The following is a 25,966-nucleotide window of genomic DNA, read 5'->3' as shown; positions in this document are numbered from 1 at the left end:
CTTATGATGTACGTACTCGTCACGAAACAAAAACATATTTCAAAAATCATGTAAATTAATCAAGTAGTTTTATTTTTAAATCATTTTTAAACGATTTAAAGCGATTAATGTGAAATTGATAGCATTACAAAGCTGATCTCGCAAGTTTGACTTATTGTAAACTTATCTGGCATTATTTTTGTTGCGTTTTGTTTTTCAAGATGGTGACACGAGACAGTCCTTTTTGCTTACTCAAAAATTTGATTTTCTTAGTTAAAAAATATAACTACTTGATCAGGTAAAGCTATCAGGTGGTATTAGCGGCGGTAGGGGGCGTCTCTATACCATGGATTCTAATTTCAAATATAAGATTAATACAAAAACCAAATCCCTAAATAATTAAATATTTTCCCATCATTAAATAAAAACCGAAAAATTTCTTTAATGTATTTTATAAAGCATTAGAAATCATAGATTTTCTTTTTTTTTTAATGTTAAATGAAATTTGTATGAATGAAGATGCAAAGATTTCAATTTAAGTTTTGTCATTGTCTCCTTCCTCCCATGTGTGATCAAGTATTGTTCCTGTTACCAGCCAAAACAATTTCATCAACTCAAGGTTACAAGGGTAGAAAAAACGACCAATGACTATGGCTGCCATCACATGGCAATGCAACACTTATGGCCAAGAAAACAGGTGTACAGTCGAGACACTCAATTGTGTGATCGACTTCTGTATATGTTATACCATCTGGTGGAAATTAGCAATAGAAGAATTGTAGTGGACACATATTAGTTCCATCCAATAATAATGCTTTTTTAACCCTCATGAATTAGAATATCATTTCTTTATGAAATACATCTGTTTATAATTATGAATGAAATGTATTTCACGATCCTGTATCATCATTCATATTGACAAAGACATCGCTGAAGTCCAAATCGATAAAAGGTTCTTCTGTTTTGGGTTTGATGTTAGTCAATGACAAATCTGGTTTATTCTGTGTTTTTCCTTTGTCTGTCTTTTTCTTTCTTGATTCTTGAAGATTTTCAACCAAAGATTCTTCAAGGCTTGCCTTCAGGTTTTCAGTGAAACTGTCAAAATAAAGAATTAAAAACAACTCATTATGTATAGATGTGCATAGGAAAAAGACAAAAAGGAAAAAAAATTAAACACAGGAATAAATCATCAAAAACAAGAGCTTTACTGGTTTCATTCAGACCAACGAACATCTTCATAATTTAGTTTTCCTTTTCCTTTTTTCACATCTCCACAGCATTTCATTTTATTATATATCATGTATTTCATCTTATATATATATGCTGTGCTGGAGAAATGGTGTGGGCTGTAGGAGGGTTGTACACACAGACACACACACACACATGAACGCTACTACTTTTTATCATTCAAACTCTACCATGTTTGAATATATGATTAAGTGTTGGTTTTACTCATTTAGAACAGCTTTAAAGCTTCACCACTCACTCTTCTTGCGACCAAATTTCAAACAATTTTTACAGTTCATATATCACCTTCTCAGCTATATTTTGAAATAAAATTTTTTAATTTTTGTTCATTAAAACAAACGTTATAATAAAATTACAGGTGTTCCAAAGTCCTCAGAATTAGTAAGGAACGTGAGAGACAGTTTCTTCTGATTGGCTGTTGGTTACCATAGCAACTTTTTCATCATCAACACCTTCATAAATCATAACGGGAATGTCGCTTACATGCAATCTCATTTAGGATATATAGAGAGTTAACAAAAGTGATGCTCTTTGCCATGCTAGGGCTGATAATCTTTTGCTTATGATTCACCTGTTAATTCTGTTTCTCTCTCTTTTTTTGTCCCTTCTTTCTGTTTATTTACTTAATTACGTATTTTATTTGATTTTTTTATTTAGGAAGTTGGTAATAATTTTTTTATGGATTGTTGACAGTGTGTATGATATTGAACACAAAAAAGAAAATATTATTTCAAAGCAAAGCCTGGTCAACTCATAGATTACATAGAAAAATACGAGCATGGAAAGTAATATGGTTAAGATTAAGCTTAGAAAAGTAAAAGGACTAGTTGTTAAAACTGGAAAAGAAAAAGACAAGATATTCTAGTAAAAAATATAATAAATTTATAACTTAAAATATTGGAACATTAAGAATCTATATATAAAGTTAAATTGAATTTTTTTTTTAATTCTTAATGCTGCAATATTTTAAGTTATAAATTTATATTTTTTACTAGAATATCTTGTATTTTTCTTTTTCAGTTTTAACAACTAGATCTTTTACTTTTCTAAGCGTAATCCTAACCATATTACTTTTCATGCTTACATTTTTCTATGTAATATATAGATTAGTTGATAAAGTTTAAAAACCTGTTTGATAAATATTTGATAAATTTTAACTTTTAAAAATATTAAAAAAATTATTTGTTAAAATTTTTTTTTGTTAAAATTATCTGACTTTAATAAAGACTCAAGATTGAAATTGCCTTTTTGTCTAGTTTTGTGAAAAAAAATGGAGTTGTCTTCAGCAGGTTTGGAACACATTTTGCAAATGTCACATCATTCCCTAACAAGTAAAACAATTGCGTTTTCTCTTACCGATTGATCCGAATTACATTTTCATCCATTTTTTCGTTGGCTATTTTGATGATGTGTTTAATGTACTGGAATTAAAAAAAAGAAGATTTAAAGAAATATAATAAAAAAAGTAGTTACATTTTTTAATCTAATGAGTCACCACTTATCAAGGCTAAATGCTACTCAAGGATAAAAGTTAGTGAAATAGATTGTTTTTAGGGGGTTTTTTTATACAAGAGAGTCACCACTCATCAAGGCCCAAGGCCACTTAAGGATAAGGGTTAATGAGTTTATAGACATCACCAGGACAACAGTGTAGTAATCATTAGTGATAGAAATTGGATATAATTTGATTATTTAAGGGGAGGGGGCGTCTCAACAAGAATTTGTTTTCATTGGATTTGAAGATGACCATGTTGCAGTCAGATGGAAAGCGGGCCAGCGAGACAGAGTTCCACCGGTGGACAGTTCTAGGAAAGAAGCTTTGTTCATGGAATTTGCATTTAGATTTAGACACAGATAATTATATAAACTTTGTAATCTGTGCTGAGTGAGGGAAATTGTTCATAGTGGTTGTAGCTAGACAAGTGTTTTTTGTGAAAGTTTAGCAAATGGGGATCATAGACTGAAGCTTGGATGAGCACTTGCCATGATAATAACAATAGAGCAAAGACAGGCTCATGACGTCTTTTCTGTGGGAAAGAATTGCAGGGAAGAGAAAAGGGCATCACCTACTAGGTTTCAAATCTGGTTTTGAACTTTGTCAAGGCAGGATAGGGTTCCGAGCAGCTCCTACACAGATGTGACAACAGTACACCATTTTAGGATGTATCTGACTTTTATACAAATATAAGATTGTGTCACGAGTGAGATACCTTCTGGAGCGGTGGAATGATGCAACCATTTGTCCAGTGACTTAAGCAATAGATTTGCTGTAAATTTTCCATTTCAGATCAGGAGTGAATGTCAGGTCCAGAAGCTTGTCAAAGTAGGGAGCTTCTACAAAATGAGAGCCATTCATATCAATTGAGCAAAATGGTGATCAAAGAGTTTATGGTGAAAAGATAGAAGGTTGATTTTTGATGAGTTAAAATTAACCAGCCATCTTTTGTCCCATTACACCATGTGCTCAAGTTCGGATGGGAAAGAGAGGTCTTGTTAACAGAATGATGAAAAATATTATGAGAGGATTGAAAATGATGAACGAACAAAAAAGGACAGTTTATGAAAAGTATTTATTGGTATTAAATTTGAAAAAAATGATGTTGTAGCATGTGAAGAAGCAGTCTATTGGTAATGTTTTCTACAAATGGACAATTTATAAAAAGTTTGTTAGAGGCTAGACACAGAGAAAGAAAAGAAAGTTCTTTGCAGTTGTGGTAAACAGCGAGTTCTTGTTGCGAATGTCTTATAAGGATGAACCAAAGATTGGAGTTCAGTCGAGCATCTTCTATAAAAATAATGATAGAATAGAGAAAAACTAACAATGTTTTTTTTGCGAGAATGAGGATGTAGTAAACAGGAGTAATAACAATCAGAAAGTGAGTGTGTGAAGGGGGCGGGATCAGTTCAGGTGGATCAAGATTGATGTAAGAGACAACTAAGATAGGTGCGTGTAGGGGAGAGGTTAATATTAGTATATGTTTCGGTAGGGGGTTGAAGAAAAAATAAAGAAACCAACAACAACAAAAATAAACAATGAAAAGGAATACAAAAAGAAAAGAAAATGCAATTCTTTCAACTAAAAATACAAATTTCTTTCTTATTAAAAGTTTTAAAAAATCTTCCTCCGCCATGTTAAAACCCTAATAACATGTCAGGAAGAAATCAGACTACAGCTGTGGATCAGATGGTTAGAGAATGCCTGACCCTCCTACTGACATGGGAATCCCCCTCCTTCCGAGGCCCTCCATCCTGTTTCAGAAACATTTTGGCTCAAGTGGAAAACACTCAACATTCTGAGAACAGGACAATCAAAAATTACTAAGATGGGGCTACAAAACTGATCTAATCATTTGTGAATGTGGAGAGGATGATCATACGATGCAAAACTGACTTGTCTATCATCTACTGCCCAATGTTGCAGCTGGAAAGATCTTGCGGAATACAACAATAAAACACAAAGGATTGCATAAAAAAAGTGGGAAACTGCTGTATGATCAAAGATACGCAAAGAGGAAGAATTAAAAGTTTGCATCCCTCTGCCTGTTCTACAAGTACTTTAACGGTGAATGTTCTGACGAACTGCAAGCACTTGTGCCACCTCGACGTAAATACCCCCGACAAACCTGACAAGCAGCTAAATCCCACCCCTTCACAGTAGAGATCCCTAGATGTAAGAGAGCCTTCTACTCTAGTAGTTTCTTCCCCAGAACAGCTAGACTTTGGAATTCCCTTCCGGGCCCCTGCTTCCTCAACAGTACTGACATGCGGAAGTTCAAGTGTAACGTGAACCAACATCTTGCTGCCCAACTCCCTATATAGGACTCCTTATGCTTATGTCCCTGATAGTAGCCCCCTACATCAAAGTGGCAATGTGCCTTGTTTGGGGTGAAAATGTAATCAAAAAAATAAATAAATAGAAGAAGATTGTTTACCTCGTCTGAGACAAGAATTTGACCTTCACTTGACAATGGTACTTCCAAACTGTGGCAGCTTCTGACAGCCTAAAAAAAGAAAATGACATTTGATTACTGTAGTTAAGTAATGTTAAGCCTGGTTAATATTTAAATGGGTGAACATTTCGAAACACATGGTGTTCTAAGCAAACACCCCACACAGCTGTATAAAGAGTACCAGTATTTCTAGGAAGTATAATAGGCAATAGACTATTGTTTTGTCATGGGAAAGAATGGGATTCAATCCATCCGTTCTACTTAGTGACATAAAACCAACCCCCCAAAATGCCTTTCGTCTTAGAAAGGAGGTTTATTTTACTAATCTTTAGAATTAGAATTAGCGATTATGGTACAGAATGACTCAAAAAATGCCGTCCATAAAATTCACAATCGTTTCAACAATCCGACCATAGTTGGTATAAATAAACTTAAGTTTATAAATGACTTGCACATCAATGAATGCCCAACAGTCATCATTTAATAATATAAAAAGGGCACTTTGGTGATCGCTTCATCAGTGCGATGTGTGATCCTCAACGGATTTGATATCTGTGGGAGTTATCTCAAAAAGAATATTCATAAAAACAATCTTCAGATTATTCTTGAACTGAGGATAAAAATGCTAAGTAATAATCGGTTTTAAATGACACTCTTCTGGATGTTGAAGGGCAACACTAAAAATACAATTATGAATTACTTAAAACTTCTACCTGATTATGGCTGATCGAACGAGACCAAGTTATCCTCATGGATTAAATAAGGAGTTCTATTTGACAAGACGCACCTGAAGAAGATTGGCAGGTGCAGGAATTGAAACATTGGATGAATAAACTTCAAAATGAAAGCAGTAGTCTGAATAATACAAACAGTACAAAACAAAGACTGTTGTAGATTCATGTCTGAAACTTGGTGGACAAGTCAGCCATAAACTAAAGTTTATTTGTATCAAATATAATTGGATTGCAGAAAGGATTGAATTTTTATTAAGATGAATTTTATTAAATGGCATTTGTTTTTTGGGAGGGTGGGGAGAAGGATTCATCCTGTACTATTTTTGTTTATGAAAAATCTATAAGATTGGAAATTTGATTTTGATCCTAAGAGAATTGAGCTCAATTTTGGGATGATTTTTATTTACTAAATTCTGAAAATGGTTTCAAATAGGAAATAGGAAGAAATGACAAACATAAATAAATATAAGTGATAAAATGAGCATTATATGAAAAATAAATTTCATAAAATTAAGTAAAAACATAAAAAGATTTTTTTTAAATTAAAAAGGTGATTTATTTTATGTTTGATTTTTTTAAACTTTCATTTTCATTTGTAGAATGAAAGAAAACTTAAAAAAGAAAAAATACAAATAAAATGATATTTGATTGTATGCATTAAATTTTATTATTATAAACTAGCAAAGCTAACGAAATCGATATTTTTTAGATTAGAAGAAAGAAAATATGCAGCATAGAAATTTTTTATTCTAATTTTTTATTGGATATATATCAGGCATTCGAAAATGAAGTACTTAAAAAGAACGCTAAATAAAGGAAAATGAGAAAGTAAAAATGAAAAACATTAAAATAAATAATCATACGACTATCTCAACATATAAGATACTAATCCTAAACAAGATTCGATTTAATTAGATCTAATTCAAATTTCATGATTTTCTTAACCATATCTCCTTTCTCATCCTTGTCAATTAAGGGGAGACAACGCACGATAATTATCTCCCTTGGATGGGTTTAAAAGAGTGTATACACACATGTGGAATATGTCTGAACATATATCTAATATTGATTGGATGAAAGCTTAATATTATCTGATTAACCAAAACAATATTTTTGTATTCACGCATGTCGAAATGTGTTTTACACTGATAGGATAACAGCTTAATATTTACTAATTTATCTAAAGAATAATATATGATCAAAGCTTGGAGAAAGGACTTGTCCTGCCTTAATAGAGTTCAAAATAGACTTCGTAGCCTCGTAGGAGATGTCCTTTTCTCTTCCTTGCAACCTCTATCCTCACAGAAGAGATGTTGCAAGTTTGTCTCTGATGTATCGTTATTTTCATGGAAAGTGTTCGACTGAGCTCCAATCTATGGTCCCCCCTCGCCAAACTTTCACAAGAAACACTCGTCTAGCTGTAAAGACTATCAATAATTCCCCCCACTCTTTATCTGTGCCTAAACCTAAACGTAGATTCCATGAACAAAGCTTCTTTCTTAGAACTGCACGCCTGTGGAATTGTCTTCTGTTTTCCTGCTTTCCGGCTGATTACAATATGGTTGTCTTCAAGTCTAACTTAAATAAGTTCTTGATGATCCGTTCCATATAAGTTATCAAATTTACCAAATTTTCATTACTAATGATTACTATATTGTCCAATTTCTACTGTACATTCTTTAACCCTTATCCTTGAGTGGCCTCTTGGCCTTGATAATGTGGTGATGCCCATGTAAAAAAAAAAAAAGCTTCAAAGAAACATTTCCCTTTCATAAATATACAAAAAAATACACATTTATGTTTATTATAGCATGCAAGATAGAATTTTTTCAATTCATAATTTTTTTTTATGCATTTGTTCATGAATTATGAAGTATTATTTTCCATACGTGTATCAACACCTATTTTTTTAAATGGAAATCATTCCTGACATAGCATGAAGCCACTTGATGTAAGGAGCTAACAAGAGCGAAAGATGATTTTCATAAAGCCTAACTATAACAGAATTTTATGCACAGGCACTCTTCAATGGGTATCAATAGTCTGTTAAGATTGAATGCAGCCTTTGACATTGCACTGTAGAGAATCTACTGTTGATTTTATAAAATTATTTTTATATAAAGGCTTGAGTTAAAGTTCAAAATGCAAAAATTAAATATCATGGTTCACTTCATTTGAACCACACTCATGTCTTATCAAAGAACTTACTGTTGATTTTATATATCAGGCCCTTCTGCTTGTGCAGTGATAAAATTTCTCAAATGCAGTGGTGATGCAGTATGAGAGTGTTAACTTTGGTCAAAATCATACTGTTATTTCTTTTATCGGATTTTTTCGATTATTAATTTTCAATACTTATCGGAGGCACTCCAATACAGAACTTTAGATTTTTTTTTTCAAATTGACTCAAACGTTTTGGAGTCCATAGGGAATAAACTCGCACACACAGACAAAGTGCCTTTTATATATAAGTAAAGATTGTGAATCTTTCATATGCAAATTATGTTGCTATGATCTAGGGAAAACCATATATATCCACAAAAAGGTTTTGTTTTTATAAATAGATAATGTTCCATCTGTAAAACATGTCTGCCTGTAAAGCCATCATTTAATAAAAGCTGTTTTATTAATCTAGTGTTTTTGTTTTGCAGTAGATCACTTTTAATTTTAGAGTTAAAAATGAATACAAAAAAATTGTCTTACCGTAATAATTTTCCCTTTCTTACCAACTGTAATTCCTGAATTACGAAATCCTGAGGCCACGGCAACAGAATGCTGGGGGAGAAGGAAAAAAAAAAAAAGCAAAATTTTTTTATCATTATACAAAAACAAAATGATTATACAAGGTGTTTAGAAAAATACAGTCTCTCGATAGTTCATGCATGGTTAAAAGTCATATCTTTCATCGTGCGGTTGGTCTGTTAATATGTATGAGCACAGGAGAACACGGCCCATCTAGAGGAGTAAACCTTAAAAAAATTAAATAAATAAAAATAATTTTTTTTTCTAAATTACTCTATTCTTTACAGGCAGTTATAATTCCTATGATGACTATCAATAAAAATGAATGCTTTGGCAGAAAACTTTGTGGACGATCATTCTTCACAAGAGTAAGCCAAGAACCATAAATTGTAAAATATACAAGTTTGTCGAGTCGTATATTTATCCAACCCTGAAAATGACATTAGCAAGTATTTTAATATAATCTGCTAAACCACACAGGATGACACATTAAAGCAATTGATTCTTGGGCAGTTTTTTAATATAAATCGCTCCAGACAAAGCATGACGCCACTTCATGTGAAGAGCTAAAAAAATAAACTTCAACGTCAAAAACTAGCCAACAATAAATGTTATATAGATAAATTTCAACCCAGAAAATAGCAATTCTTCCTCATTAGTAAGAAACGTTGTTCACGGAATGTGAGAACTAAAGAACAAAATAAGGGAAACAAGAGTTAGAAGGCTGCCAAAAGTAAACCCAAGGTTTACTTTCTACTCTCTATTTGTTCTTAAGTACGTGGGGAGCTCTCTAGTATATGCACGTAGATAAAAGAGAGAGGGGGTTTTACATGATTCATCATTGTTTTTTATTATATTCTATAATATAAATCTCACCTGTTTGTTTAAATGTATGTATGTATGTATGTATGTATGTATGTATGTATGTATGTATGTATGTATTATGTATGTCTGCCTAAAGCTTTCAACGGAGGCAACAGATTTTCACAAGATCGATATCATTTGGAATTTCGACCCTTTGGACGACAAATATTGAAAAATTGGCCAAAAATATTAATTCCTTCACCCTCAACTGAGAACTTTTCTACAGGGAGGGGGTCGCTTTTTTCACCGATATTTTCAAAAGTCATCCCCTCTTTTCGATTATCTAGCCTAAATTTAAACCTATGTCACTTCTGGTTTGGCAATAGATGCAACAGTAAACACATTACATTTTTTTTTCACATTCTTTTCCTCCTTTGCAGTATGGGTTTGAGTCTGCCTGCCAACTACCGCTTTTTTTTTTTTTTGTTCAACACACACCTCCAAACACCCGGGCAACGCCGGGCACCCAGGAAAGAAAAACAAAATATTCAAATTGTTAAAAATGAGTATCGACTTCTATAACCAATGGTTCAGTCGATGAAACCTCCTCAAAATATTGAGATTAAAACTAGACTTGGATTTTACTTTTGACATGACATCCTCATAGCCCTTATTCTATGTCTATTCTGTCATTTAGTTTTCACATTCCATGAGCAATGTTTTTGACAAAGGGAAAATAATTACTTTGGGAGTGGGGTTGAATACGTAAAGATTTTTCAATCTTCTCATAATATTCATCATCATTCAACTGATAATCTATCCATTTCATAACCCTTTATCCTCCAGCGATTTTTTCACCTTCATAATTGGTGAATTATTACTAAAAGGAAAAAATATATATAGCATAAGTTATTGGTGTGAATTTTTTTTATGTCATGATCCTTTGTATGTCAATGATTTTTGTTTTTTTAATTCCTAAAATATAAGAATGTAAAAATGCAATTTTCAAAAATAAATTTGATCACACAACTTATACTATATCCTGAGAGAGGTCTCATTGACTAAAAGATTGGTTATAAGAGCCAAAAAATAATTTATAATAATTTTCATATTTTGTTTTTCTTTTTGATAGTATTTCTAAATTATCAGACATAACATCCAATCTGTAGGACTGGCATGTTGTGTTCAGTAAAAAGTATTTCATCTCTTTTCACAACTAACTTTTGGAAATATATGAATCTATCTACCTATTTATAGGTGAAATAAGTGTTGAATATTTAAGTGGGTTGGTTGGCTAGTAGATATGTTGATTAGTATATCTTAGCAATTAGGCAGGGTGTGTTGTAAACGAAAAGGTCAAAAGAGATCTAAGGGTTGACCCTGCCTGTATAATTGAGGATCGTGAGAGAAAGAAGTTCATAATATAAACTTTCCATTTGCTAGATTGCTATGAATTACAACGTGAAGCAGATGAAGCCTATCAGTCAGTCTCAGTGGAAGTCTTATGAGACAATGTGTTGTCATTTAACGAAAACTGTAAAATGGTGAGCAATGAGCTTAACATAATTAACTCTCTCTCTTTTTCACTTCTATATCTGACACCAATCTATAATGAAGTCTGCCGAAATTGATTGATTGATTGTAACTTAATTATCAAAATGTAATCGAATAAATTCTCCATTCTGTAAAATTGGTTTACGTAATTAACTGCATAGTAATTCTAAGAAAATTCATTAGTTGCGTTTGTTTCAGCTACAAACCAGTAGTCAGTTGTCCAGAACAATATGAAAGAACAAAAACCTTGGGTGGCTATGTGACAATAGTAGAGTAGACTAAACCCTCAAGCCTTGTTAGGGGAATTAATCTAGCAAATGAAAATTCCTAAAATAATACCAGTTCTTCTCCACATATCCCTTACATTGGTTTTCATCTACCTAGATTTCACTTTTCCACTGCACAGACACTGCATTGTCCATCGGGAAGAGAACATTAAATGTTTATACCTACAGCATAACATAGGTAGGTTTGTAGGTAGGTAGTGATAACGAAATTGGTATACAGATCCTTACCAGTCTTTGAGCATCGGACAATTTTTGGCACTGGACATGCATTATAAATGGTTCAAATTTGAACACAGCTTCTTCGGTGACATCCAACAAGGCATCCTTCTAAAAAAAATACCAAATTGAAATGCAATCAACTGGCATAAAAAAATTCACTGAATTTGTTAAAACTATAAACAGACAAATGTATTTTTTATTCAGTTTGTTAAAACCATAAACACACATGTGTTTTATTCATTTTATTTTGTCAATAAAAATTTAACTATTTTTTTAGGGTACTACCTTATCTCTTTGTATAGTTTATAACTTGAAGCATCAATTTAAAACCTTAATAAACATTTCATCCATGATTTAAACACAAAACAACATCTTTCTCTTTTATTTAGATGAATATTAACACTTGGGTAATCTCAATACAAATTTATTTTTCTTTCGAATATAATCATAAAGAAAAGGAAAGGGAGAAGAAATCAATTTGTCTTTTCACTTACAGTTTAGAAATTGATCACACCTTGTTGAAAATTAAGTAGATCTCTCTAAAGAAAAATATTTGAATACAGATAATAAATATTTGCCCAGGAAATTAAATAGTATTACTAAACAGAATTATTTGTTATATTAAAACAAACTCATTATATTAAAAAACAAAAAATAATTAAGAAAATGTCGCTTTTCAAAATCAATATGCAAATTAGTTAATTTTGTTACTGATACCACATACATATCAGCAGCTCTGCCGTTTAACAGCGTTAGCAACAACAACTCTCCAATGCAGGCAACTCTCCATAGCCCGAAACAGCTCAACTTTTGACGATAATCTCATTCAATCCCTTAAGTTGTCTATCAAAGTGCATCATGGTCGATCTTGCTTTTTCGATTCAAGCATTCTACCAGTCAATACCAGATGTTCTATGCATCTTCGACAGACACATAAGCATAAAAAGATGGTACATTTATTGTGTAAAGTTGAATTCACTTGAAATACGTGTTTTGACTTTACAACAAGTGTAAGTTATTTTTATATATGTACGTTGTGCATTACAACGTCGTATTTCTTGCATTGAAAATATAGATATTTTATAGAAGATATCTTTCATTATACAGTTTTTAAAGTGTCGTCATCCACCCACACCACCGCATACAATGCCTAGTATTCCAAAATGGTCACCCATCAGGCACTTACCAGGCTTAACATCGCTTAACCTCAGTGATCTAATAAAAAATGGTGTATCACCATGATAATATGGAGTGCCTTATTATTATTAATAATAATAATAACAATTAAATATAACCAATAACACTTTTTTTCCACTTCCAGTACATAGGAACACATATGAATTGTCCTCTAATCATCTATTTTTCTCCCCACCCTCTCTCTTTGTATGCAGATGAATGGGCTGATACTACTGCTGTGTGGCAGTTTGTAGTTCATATAGGTACAAAACTGGAATATAGGTCAGTTTTAATATATAAATGGTAACATTATATATATATATATATATATATATATATAGAACGTTTTTCACTTCTTTTCTTTATTTCTTTGCTTGCTAAAGAGTGAATCTGTTTCTACATAACCAGATTGATGAAATGTGGGTACACTTAACAGATACTGCAATGTATCATTTGTAAATAAAATATTTTATATTGGCTCTCATAGAATTTACAATTGAGCACTATTTTCTTTTCAACTAATTTGTGACACATGCTCTCTCTCTCTCTCTCTCTCTCTCTCTCTCTCTCTCTCTCTCTCTCTCTCTCTCTCTCTCTCTATTTATATATATACATAGATATGTATGTATACAAGTTTCTGAATTTTTGATTTGTGGGTTGATTTGGATTATTCATTATTCGGACTAGTGTTCTTATCTTGAGTTATTCTCACAACCTTTTGTTCAATGTAATCTCCAACCTTCTACAAGTATATCTTGTCAATCCTCAGTGCAGGCAATACCAAGAATACAACTGCAAATTATTTAAGACTTCTACCTGGTCATGGCTGATGCAACAAGAGCATGCTACCACCGTGGATTAAATAAAGGGTTCTGTTCACAATTCCATGCAGATTTCCAAGTTTGACTGAAAGATTCCAGAGTTTGACAAGATACACCTGAAGAAGGTCGGAGGTTACATTGATTGAAATGTTGAGAATAACACTCAAAATGAAAACAGTAGTTGGCATAATCAAAATTATCAATCATCATTCAAAATTTAAAAACAAAAACCCCAGTAGATGTTTCCCCTGATAGTAGCCCCCTACACCAAAGTGGCAATGTGCCTTGTTTGGGGTGAAAATGTAATAAAAAAAAAAAAAAAAAAAATTAATTTCCAACTGACTGCTGTACACTCATTAACCCTTATCCTCAAGTGGCCTCTGGGCCTTGATAAGTGGTGGCTCCTTTGTAAAAAAAAAAAAAAAAATCCAGATAATAATCTGGATTATTCAAACTAACCTTTCATCTTGAGTGTTATTCTCACAATGTTTCAGCTGTATCTTGTCAAATTTGGAAATCTTCCTGTTGAACTCAGGAACCTGCACAGGATTTTGAATGGAGTTTTTTATTTAATCCACAGGGATAACATGCTTATTCAGTCAACCATGACCGGGTAGAAATCTTAAACAATTTGCAATTGTATTCTTAGTATAGCACGCACTAAGAATTAAATCTTTAACCTCCAGAAGAGTGTGACTTAGAACTGAATTTTACATAGTGTTTTATTCACTATGCCACAGGTCCTTCACAAAATGAGTATATACTACCCCCGTGGATTAAATAAAGAGTTCCATTCAAAATTCTATATAGATTCCCCAAGTTCAACAGAAAGATTCCAGAGTTTAACAAGGTACACCTGAAGAAAGATTTATTTGGATTATTCATTATTCGGACTAGTGTTCTTATCTTGAGTTATTCTCACAACCTTTTGTTCAATGTAATCTCCAACCTTCTACAAGTATATCTTGTCAATCCTCAGTGCAGGCAATACCAAGAATACAACTGCAAATTATTTAAGACTTCTACCTGGTCATGGCTGATGGAACAAGAGCATGCTACCACCGTGGATTAAATAAAGGGTTCTGTTCACAATTCCATGCAGATTTCCAAGTTTGACTGAAAGATTCCAGAGTTTGACAAGATACACCTGAAGGAAGTTGGAGGTTATATTGAAATGTTGAGAATAACACTCAAAATAAGAACAATAGTTCAACTAATAAATACATACATATATATATATGTATGTATATATATATATATATATATATATATATATATATATATATATATATATATATATATATATGAGAGAGAGAGGGAGAGGTTTTGAGGGTCTTTAAAGTTTAGAATTTCAACTTTCTCATTCAAACAATTTACATAGGTTACCTAAATTTCTACATGTACTATATATATATATATATATATATATATATATATAGTTCTATAAATTTGGGGTATTTTGTCTATTGATATTCATATGAAAACCCCTCTTTTCTATTAATTTAAAAAGAAAATACAACTTTGTTATAAATGGTTTGTGGAATTGAATTCATCTGCAAAAGATCTAGCTAATTTGCTTATTCTTTTAATTATTCATTTTAACTAATTTCCTATTAGTAGTTTCGTTTTTCTTATGGGATGATCACCATTAGTTTACTACTATATTCATGCAGATATTTTACATGATTTTACATGTATAATATTTGCGTAAAAAGGTTAGAGTAAACACAAACCTCTTTCTATATATATTTATGTATGCATATATATATATATATTTGTTTAAAAAAATTGCCTACAAACTCTTGTCAGGTTTTGGTCTACAGATATGAAACTTTATATATATGGTATTCGAACCCATGCAAAACATTATATTTGGGTTTTAGCCAAGGAAAATTGGTACAAAAGTGTAAAACTTTTAAAAATGGAATTTGTCAGGTGACGGTTGAATGACAGCATTACAAATATGCATGCGTAACGTAATAGCTATTGGTTCATATTTTAATTTTTAGCCTTGCAGCAAACATGTCTCCATAAGTCAGGCATTAACGACAAAGGAAAAAGTAAATTGTATGCTAAACGTTTTGATTTCAATTCTCAGTGGTAGTGCACAAGTCATTTTTAAATCATTACAATATATTGGGTCCAATAATAAATATGAAATCTAAATTAATCAAAATATCATATTTAAGCATATTTTACGACTGGGCAATGCTGTCAGTATATTGAGAGAAAGCGAGATGTAGGTGTCAGTGCTCCAGATTTAGAGAAGTAAACTTTTGTATTTATTCATTTCAAAGACTTACAAGAAAAAGAATAATTTATTCATTTCAAAGACTTACAAGAAAAAGAATAATTTATTCATTTCAAAGACTTACAAGAAAAAGAATAATTTATTCATTTCAAAGACTTACAAGAAAAAGAATAATTTATTCATTTCAAAGACGTACAAGAAAAAGAATAATTTATTCATAGCAATATGCCATTTTTTTTCCATCAGTTCGTAATATTCACACTTAAAAGAGAAATAAAATTTAATGAATCATTAAAAAATGAAATAACTCGTAAATGCAGTTCAATAATTCACTATTTAGTTACCTGCCCACAAAGGCAGAGTTTCTTTCTTTTTCTTTTTATCCTCTTCATCAAATCTTAGACATTGCAATATAACATTGTAATAGACATGGTATTACCTTGAAAGATACCTAAAGAGATGTATTATTTTTAGCATTTATTTTCTGTATTAAATAACACTAAAATAGGTTGATATGCTGTAAAACGCAAAGGAAAAAAAGATTTCTTTTATCTGGGGTGAATAAACCAGTGTGCAATCTCTGAGCTTTGCTTTTTGAACCAAAAGCAAATAAGAATCCAGAATCGGATGATTTTTTTTGTGTGTTTCTCTTTATGTCATGTTCTTTGTTCATCTTTATTGAAAAACATCAGTATTCAAGTTCTTTGTTTTCACTCACCACTGAATAAATATGCTAAATAAGCTCATCTCAGATCAAATTCTAATTATACAAAAACCAAAAATACAGGAATACTTTTTTTTTATTACCATTTCTTCAAAACTTGTCTTGGAATGCGTCGTAAACAACCACTTGCACCCTTTTTTCTTCACACCATTCGTCTTATCCTGAAAATAAAAGAAATTTTGGTTAACACAATCGAGAAGATATTGTCACATGGGACAAAACATGAAAGACCTACACTTATTATTGATGTAAGCATTACGAATAACTACAGTCTTAATAGAGCCAAACATGAAAAAATAAAATATCAGAGCCTCAAGAATAAGCAATTGGTGTAATTAAACAAAAGTCTGAAGAAATATTTAGACACAATCTCTGGAAAATTATGCTGTAGTAAAGTGCAGATAGCAGTTCTGAAAGGGATACCATCTATCCTTATAATATCAATACACATATAAATTTAACTCATAATGAAATTAAGTGTTGGTTGCAGGAGAGAGTTCATTCATCTCTTCAAACTAATTAAAAAAAAAAAAAAGGGGGGATTCTATTATTATAATTTGGAACTTTGTTTCCATAAAAATTCCAAACTAGAAGAAAATGAAATAGTCAACATTTTGTTCTTCACACAAGTAAAAAGAAATTATGGAAAGCAAAAACGATAATAGGTGATAAAAGATAATATTACTTGAATGTTTCAGAGTTTTGGAGATGAGGATTGAGAATTTTGGTTATTCAGATTGCTGTTCTCATCTTGGATGCTGTTCTCAAAAATGTTTCAACCAATGTAACCTCCGAGCTTCTTCAGCTGCGTCTTGCTGAACTCATGAATCTTTATGCCAAGCTTGGGAATCTGCGTGTAATTTTGAACGGAACTCTTTATTTAATCTGCAAGAACTCGTGAAGCCATGGATGCTAAGTGCTAAGTGCTTATTAGTTCTTAATGAAAATCTTCCAGAGATTGAAGGTTTAATCCTCAGTGTGGGTGATACTAAGAATACAATTATGAATTTACCTAAGACATCAACCTGGTCATGGTTGACCGAACAAGAACAAGTTACCATTGGGATTAGTTACAAATTCTACATTTGAGATAAAGATTCCCAACCTCAACAAGATGCACCTGAAGAAGGTCAGATGATTTGAATAATACATATTACTTGAAATTAAAACAGTGAAAACAATAGCCAAAAATTTTGATTCAGACCCAAGAAATGTTCCATTAATAATCATTTTTACTTGATGTCCCGTGACACATTAGATCAATGTTGGTACATTTATGGCACAATGACAAGCACTCTTTTGGGGGAGCTGGGGTTCTTCACATTTAAAAACCTTATGCCTGACTTAATGGTTCTCAAGAGAAGATACGTAAAATCGAAAAGGTGTTAAAACATTGTGAGGACCACCAACCCTTACTCGGCTGTTGACAGTTCAATAATAAAATTGTGTCATCAGTCAGATTTGATCCTAGCTGACTTTGACAGGTCTTTATAAAATCAAGGGTTCAAAAGTACTGCTGAAAGGTCAGGACAGCTGAATTCAACAAACTTGAAAATTAAATTTTTCTGTTTTTTCTTTTTTATACATATTTATGTTTTCTCTCCTTTCTCTTTCACTCTCTTGTTATTGTCGCCATGAAGGAGAAGATCTGCAGTTGGAATTTGGACATCGTTCGAGATGGTCATGAAAAGCCCAGCTCTGTTATTATTAATTATGTTTCTTAGTAAGCTGAAACATAAAAGTAAATTATATAGGTATAATATATAAAAATATGATTTGGTCACTCCTTTTATACAAGCATTTAAATTTTAGCTGATAGTCCAAGCCCAGAGAATTAATGATGCCGAAAACCTAATCATAGATCCAAGAATCCTACAGACAGGATCAACTCGTTAAGGAACATGTGGCTCAGCAAACCACAATTAGGTGACATGACAAAGACACGACCCAGAGTTACAACAGAACACATAGCAGTCAACCCTAGCAGATGAGAGTATCACCATGATCACCTGAGGAAGAAGTAAATGATGTCATCCCAGAAGAAAGAAAGACCAGAATACCCTCAAAACTCACTCACTATATCTGGTTTGATCAGATGCTGGGTACACATACATGAAACCATGTAAGTCATCAAGGAAAGAAGAACCTCAGGGAAATATGAACCACAGAGGGCAGGAAGGTGGTGAAAGCAGTTGGAAATTGGCCCACCAAAGAAAGCATAAACCGAAAAACAAAACTCAAAAAAGTAGGAGGTGAGGTGCTCTGATATGGTTTTCTAGTTAAAATAAACCAATAAACCAATAAACCAATAGAGGCAGTGATTGACACTGGATCAAAGGTCTCATTCCTAAAAGCATCAGTTTTTGAGGAGTAAAAAATGGAAAAAGGAGAACTGAGTTATTCTAATCTAACAGTTCCTCTAGCAGATGGGCAAAAGATGGTGTTAAAAAGCATGGTCCATTTACCGACTAAAATGAGGAAAATGACAGCTTTGTCAAAGCTACATATCACTCACGACTTGACACTGAGTGCAAACTGGTTAAAAACAATCTAAGTCAAAATAATCTTTCACGCTAACAAATTAAAGGTGAAAGGGGTGAAGATATCACTTGATAATAATTTTACCAGTGGTAAAATCGACACATCCTCGAAGGAGAAAATAGACTGTTAAATTGTTTCTAATTAAACAGAAAAATAAAAATTCACTTGATCAGTATTGAACCCAAATCCAAAGTGGGAAACCTGTAATAAAAGGCAATTAAGCTGTACCTCATCCCTACCTACTCACATCACAGATACCTGTGGCTCATAAGAGCCTCAGAAACATTATCACTGGACTTTCAGGCTAAGGAATGGTTTAAAATGATCAATCCCTACTCACAAAAGGCAAATCACACCCAAACCCATATAGAATATCTGGGAAAGACCCAATTTAAAAAGCCTCAGAAGGGAACAAGAGGGAATAAAAACAAATGATAAAGTCAAAACAATGTATGGCGTTAAATTCCATACACTGCTGTCAAAGCTCATTCGTCATTCTCTGAAAAACAGATTTTTTATTCCAATTGGCAACATCTTATTTGCATATGATCGGCAAGAAATTAGATTAGTCTGCACGATCATTGAGTATAAAATTAACTGGGTGTCGCCATTTTGTTTGTTTTCTTCTTTTTTTTTTTTAACTTCTTATAGTCAGCACTCATCAAGGCCTGAAGGCAACTGAAAAATAAAGGTTAATTGGTACCATAATGGAAATTTGATCATTTATTTTAGAGGACGGCTTTTCAAGAACCTGTTCACGTTGGACTTGAAAACGACCATATCATAGTCAGCCAGGAAGCAGCTTTGTGGTATTGTGTTCCACAGAGGAGCAGCTTTAGGAAAAAGACTTTGCTCATGGAATTTTCACTTAAATGTAGGCGCAGAGAGTAAGGTAAATTGCTGATAGCCATTGTAGCTAGTCGGGTGTTTGCTGCAAAAGACTTAACGAGGGGGGGGGCATAAAGTGAAGCTTAGGTGAACACCTGCCATGAAAATCATGATAAAGCAGAGAGAGGCTAGCAACGTCTCTTCTATGAGACAGAGGCTGTAGAGAGGAGAAAAGGACATCACTCACCAGATGCCGAAGTTTGCTTTGTACCCTGTCGAGGCAGAAGAGGATGCTCTCAGCAGTTCCTCCCCAGATGTAGCAAAAGTACTTTATCCTAAAACATATTTGGCTATTATACAGGTAGAGGATTACTGGAGTCGTAGAATGATCCAAGCATTTTTCCAATGAACTTGGCAACGGATTTGATGTACGTGTTCCGTTTCAGATCAGGAGTGAAAATCAGCCAAAACATGGTGCTTCTCCAAAACATTCATTTCAATTGGGGTCAAATGGGGATTGATGATAGAGAGAAGTTTTGTTTTAGACGCATTAAAATGAACCACCTCTTTTGCTGAATTGCATCACGTGCTCAAAGTCAAAGAAGAGAGAATCAGAGAAATCTTAGTAATTGCTGGCCTTTGAAGTGTTGCCATAGATGGTAGTGACGTCTGCTTAAATGTCTATGAATTATCTAAGAATGTGATTTGGGAGATTACTGAAGATAAGGAAGAGAGTTGGACCCAGGATGGAATCCTCAGAGATGCCAACGATGATACTGTGAGCTTCTTGTTTCTACCCATCGACTACTCCTCTTATAAAACTACCAGGGAGAAAGGATTTAATTAAGCATGGCCAAAAAATTGAAAACTAAACAAGTAGATGTTGTTTTTAAAATGAATTAAAATCTATTAAAATCCTTCATTTTTTAGCAACCTTTTTTTTAGCAGCTAGCGTCCCCAATGTAAACAGTAAAATCTTTGAAAAATGTTAAATGGTGTTCTAATCGGTAAATGTCGGTGCGTTACTTACGGAAAAACAGTTAACTAAACTGCAGAAGCACCTATTAAGCCACATACGTCCTATAAATCCCACTCCCACAAAAAAAAGAATGAAAAACAAAAATGTTTTGTGCTTATGTTTTTGTAAACCGCTTTAAAAACTACGTGAAACAAAAAAAAAGTCCCCCAATTTGTTGTATTTTTTTAATTGTAAGTCATTAAAAAATGTCAGTCCTTAATTAAGGCAGTTTGCTAGGTGTGTTACGTGGTGGGTATTATTATTAGAACGTATATTCTGTATTGTTGTTGTTGTTGTTCGTCTTAGGGGAGTCTTAAGGTGATATCTAGAGATTGTCTTAGAAGAGTCTTGTGTTGAGAGATTTTACAGTCTTAAAATGTTCATGTGTCTTAAGATGTTCATGTTGTAAGAGATGGAGACATTGGTGAGATATAGAGACAGAGTACATATAAAGAGAGAGACAGTTCTGTATATATATAATAGACAGTGTACATGTTACTACAAGAGAGCCAATTCAATGAGAGGAGATTTATGAATATCTTGATAGATAGACCGAGAGATAGTGCGTTTGACATTTACGTTTTGACAGTTGTGCATATAATATAAACACATTACCTTTCTCGTTGTAATGATGAACAAAGAAGACGCAGATACACAAAGATGATGACATCCTTTATTTCATGACCAGTCCATGATTTCTCTTGAGGAATTCAAAGTTTCTTTACATGGTTATTTCTAAAACCCTCTCACTTCTAGGGGGTATCTTGATTCTAACGGAGAATCAGTCTGAACCTCTCTGCTTTTCTCGAACTCTTCTCCCAAACTGCATCTAAAAACTCTACCTATATTAAGAACTCGTCACGTCATCGCATGATTAAACATGTGCACATAAAGCACGTTGGATGACATGCGACACGTTGTCAAACTTGACATGACCCCAAGTTCAGTAGGTAACCTATTTTCCAAATAACATTTTTACAAAATATGTTTACAATTTCAATTGACGATTAAATTCCTTAACAGAAACAAATTTCATTATTACATTCCTTTTCCATATACAGATATGTAAGCTAAACAATTGCAATTCCTTATTTCAATAACATACTGTATTTATTTTAACTTATGATTGGAATTTTCAATTCCAAATCTAGCTTCGCAAGTTCGAATCCTTGACTATCCTATTTCATATTTACATTTAACTAATTCCCTATTTTTTTTACTTACATGAAAAGGGACAGCCCTTTTATCATGTAACAGGTGAAGCAAGCCATCGTTTATGCTGCCATGCACGAGCGTAGCATAAACGGAAGCTGTAAAATGGCGGAAAGTAGTTCGTGGGTTCAGGGGTTAATACCATGCAAACGGTAAATTTGCCCCGGGTTTGAGTATCAGATTCCTTGTCAGTGACCTCGATTACCCCTAAAAAAAATTTTTTTTTAAATTAGAGCGGTCGGTGTTCTGTTGTTACGTAACCCTATATTTACTCATTTGCCGAAAAATGTTTATGATGTACATACTCGTCACATTGAAAGCATCACATAAATTGATCAAGTAGTTTTGTTTGTTTATTTTTTAACTAAGAAAATAAAATTTTCTGACGACGTGAGACGTCGGGTTTTCATCGGCCATGGGAGACAACTCAGTTAGAACTATCAATATAATCGATTAAAAACGTTTTTTTTTTTTTTCTAAGTTAAAAGACGTTACTTGTGCACTTTTGCCACTGTGCTGAAATAATAGTACTAGTGCACTTATTGATCCATGCTGAAATAATAACGTTATTATTTTAAAAGCCATTCTTAACATGGGGAGGGGAGGGTGTTTTAAAAAACGTATTACAAAACTTTAAGGTAATCTCCAAAAATACCGTTAGGGCTTACAACATGGCCGCCAGAAGAGTCACGTGATCCGGTTGATCCAAAACATGAATCGTGCAAATGGAAAACGCAGCCTTGAAGGCAAACTTTGACAAACAATCACAATTTGTTTGTATTTAATTTTTTGTTGATATAATGTCGTTATAAAAATAGGCAAACTTTGAGAAACAATCTTAGGTTGTTTTTAGTTAAAACAGTGTTTATAAAAAGTATTTTATTCAGAACAAACAAGTGGTCGTGGTCGACGGAACGCAATTGAACCATGACAATTCCTGGAATTGAACCACGACGATTCCTGAAATTGGAACTGCTACCTACCTCAGAGAATTACAAAAATATCAATGGTCCTTAACGTATCACCCTTGTTCCTTGTTCCTCGTGTTCATGACAATAACGCTATACTTGGCGAAACTATGACATTGTCTCAGCTAATGTTAGCAATGCCAGATGACGTGCACATATTGACATGGCTTGCACAGAGACGTCTGATAGCCAATTCATGCAATTGTCAAATTTGTGGGTCACCATGCGTGTTGGCTCGATATTCCGAATCCAAGGATGGTTGAAGATGGCGTTGCCGAAACGATGGATATCGTAATACAATTAGAACGAACTCTTTTTTCAAAGAAGCAACCTCAATCTAAGAACCATTGTAATAATTATGTATATGTGGAGCATGGATTTTCCACAAAGAACTATGGCAACAGAAAGTGAGGTGAGTGCCAACACAGTGAGCGACTGGTGCAACTTTTTGAGGGAAGTGTGCACTCAGTACATTGAACAAAACCCAATTCAATTGGGGGGTGTAGATGAGACCTGGACCCCAAAAGAGGTTGAAATTGATGAAAGCCATTTTTACCCTCGGAAATAACACAGAGGAACTGTCCGACGTAGCCATTGGGTGTTCGGCGCCATCGAACGAGGCTCTAAGAATTGCCTTTTGATCGAGGTTCCAGACAGAAAACGTGAAACTCTGGTCCCTATAATTCGCCAATGGATCTTACCCGGGACTCGTATAATAAGCGATGGGTGGAGCGCTTATGCAACCGTAGCAGACATTGACTTTGATATTTACAGCCACGATGTTGTTGTCCACGAAAGAAATTTTGTGGAGCCTAACGACACGACTATAAATACTCAACTTATTGAAAATACGTGGATGCGAGCGAAGAAAAAACTTTGTCGTCAATTCGGTACATCAAGGGCTCTCTTCACTTCATATTTAAATGAATTTATGTGGTGTGAAAGAGTCGGCCCAAATAAATTTTGTGAGCTAATTTGTTGCATCGCCTCCATCTATTCTGTCTAAATTTATAAAATGAAAATTGAAAATATAAACTGTTTTTTTTTTACATCATATTTTTATAACATTACATCTTAAAAAAAATGAACACCTTGTTTTAAATACCATTTTTATGAAAAACTCTGAATAAAATATTTTTTATAAACACTGTTTTAAAAAACAAACAAACTGTGATTGTTTCTCAACAAAAAATTAAATGACCGTTCTAAATAAATTATTTATTATTATGATATTGAAAAACTGTTTTTGTACTTAATTATTATGCTTGTTTGTCAAAGTTTGCTTTAAATTTGTGTTTTCCGGTTTCGTAATACGGCGATTCATGTTTTGGATCAACCGGATCACGTGACTCTTCTGGCGGCCATGTTGTAAGCCCTAACAGTATTTTTGGAGATTGCCAACTTTAATTAAACTTGGAAATACGATTTAAAAAAATAGCACGGGTCAGTAAGTGCACTAGCACTGAAATAATAATTTTATTTTGAAAGACATTCTTAAAAAGGGGAGGGAAGGGTGTGTTTTAACTATTCTGTGCTTCCACCTAACAATTTAATAATAAAAAATATCGTGAAGCTTGGATTTAAAAAACAATTTAAAAATAGCGCGATGGCAAAAGTGCAAATTTCAAAATAGCTTTTTTTAATTATTCAATTCGTTAAATTGAAAGAATGGTGAGAGAGTGAAATAATGAAGAAATGAGGTCCGGGATAATAAACACGTGTTTTAAAAGCGTTTATTTAAACGAGAGACGAGAGAAATATAAAGTACTTACGTCTTCAAAGAGAATAATTCTCCCCGAACACGAACTTGTTGTAAATAGTCTATTATCAGAATTAATATACTGACATAAATCGTAAATGGGCAGATCAATGACTCCTTTGCGACTACAATCAACTTTTGAAAGACAATTATCTTTATGATTCGCAAACAGTTTTGTCGTTGACATGTTTGTTTACGTTGAAGAGCGTGAGATATCAGGGGAGATCACTCTAAACGACTCTCAAAAAGAATCGTTGAAAAGATCGTTGAAATTTGCAGTAAAATATTAGGTACTCCGAGTAAATTGTACAGAATTCGTGTGGTTTTTTAAAGATATTTCCTTCTACAAGATCGTTGTGGAATGATAAAAAACAAATAAGCCTAAGTTTTCGATTTATTTTATTTCTGGATGTGATTATCTTAGGAAGAAAAAAAAATATTGAGAGTTACCTCCCTTGTACCATCAGAATTAAGTGTGGCGTTCATAAAAAAAAAAAAAGGCCTGTTCACTGTTCAAATTATGTCATGTTAGTGGCACAAGGAAGCAAGTTCTGTCAAAAATTCAGACTCGTTGATAATGAATGAAAGATAGAAAAAATAACATTAAAAACTTTGGGTTTGTTTTACTGTACGCATAGATTCGAACAAGTTGTCACAAAACAAATATGGAATAAATAAATGTTATCAAAGGCAAGATAAGTTACTTTTCTACCTAACTGGATATGTTTTTAGCGTTTATATTTAATGTAGCATTTTTATCCAGTTCGAAAAACACAGTGTTTACCGATGTATTGGAAATTTTAAAATGGCGGCCGGCTCTCGCTCTGAGATGGTAAGTTTGGGAAAATGAGTTATAAATAAAAAAAAAAAAAAACAGTCAAAATACTGTTAAAACCCCGCCGAATATATAGCAGCCTATATCACGGTAAGATATATTTATTTATAACTCATTCTCCCAAACTTATCGCCTCAAAGAGAGAGTCGGCCGCCATTTTAAATTGTGTACCGTGGCCGTTATTTTTTAACTGTGTCATTAGAGTTCAAACCTCTCGAACCCACACGCTGTCCAGCCAGCAGTATCGTAAAGGAACAAACAAATAAAAAAGGAAATAAACAAAAATCCGACCTGGCATTTTTTTTTTTTTTTGTTT

The 25,966-nt window shown here is 33.0% G+C and overlaps 1 protein-coding gene across 3 annotated transcripts; it reads right to left on the bottom strand.

Moving 5' to 3' along the window:
* Positions 1 to 424: 424 nt before the first annotated feature.
* LOC145252648 (tRNA wybutosine-synthesizing protein 3 homolog) lies at positions 425 to 25,057 on the bottom strand. 3 transcript variants are annotated; one of them, XM_080112391.1, is made up of 7 exons: positions 24,829 to 25,057; positions 16,573 to 16,650; positions 11,527 to 11,622; positions 8,615 to 8,686; positions 5,160 to 5,228; positions 2,584 to 2,648; positions 425 to 1,074 (listed from the first exon to the last, which is right to left on the bottom strand). In XM_080112391.1, the coding sequence occupies exons 1-7, from the start codon at positions 25,000 to 25,002 to the stop codon at positions 870 to 872; spliced, it is 759 nt and encodes a 252-aa protein (XP_079968517.1). In that variant the 5' UTR covers positions 25,003 to 25,057; the 3' UTR covers positions 425 to 869. The 3 variants fall into 3 exon arrangements, with proteins under 3 accessions (XP_079968517.1, XP_079968516.1, XP_079968518.1); XM_080112390.1 differs by having other exon boundaries at positions 11,527 to 11,625; positions 24,829 to 25,055; XM_080112392.1 differs by lacking the exon at positions 5,160 to 5,228 and having other exon boundaries at positions 11,527 to 11,625.
* Positions 25,058 to 25,966: the final 909 nt, after the last annotated feature.

This window comes from Euprymna scolopes, chromosome 29 (assembly GCF_053919585.1).
Source record: "Euprymna scolopes isolate OS-2025 chromosome 29, ASM5391958v1, whole genome shotgun sequence".
Lineage (NCBI taxonomy): Eukaryota > Metazoa > Mollusca > Cephalopoda > Sepiida > Sepiolidae > Euprymna > Euprymna scolopes.
This window is presented reverse-complemented; position numbering and strand designations above follow the sequence as displayed.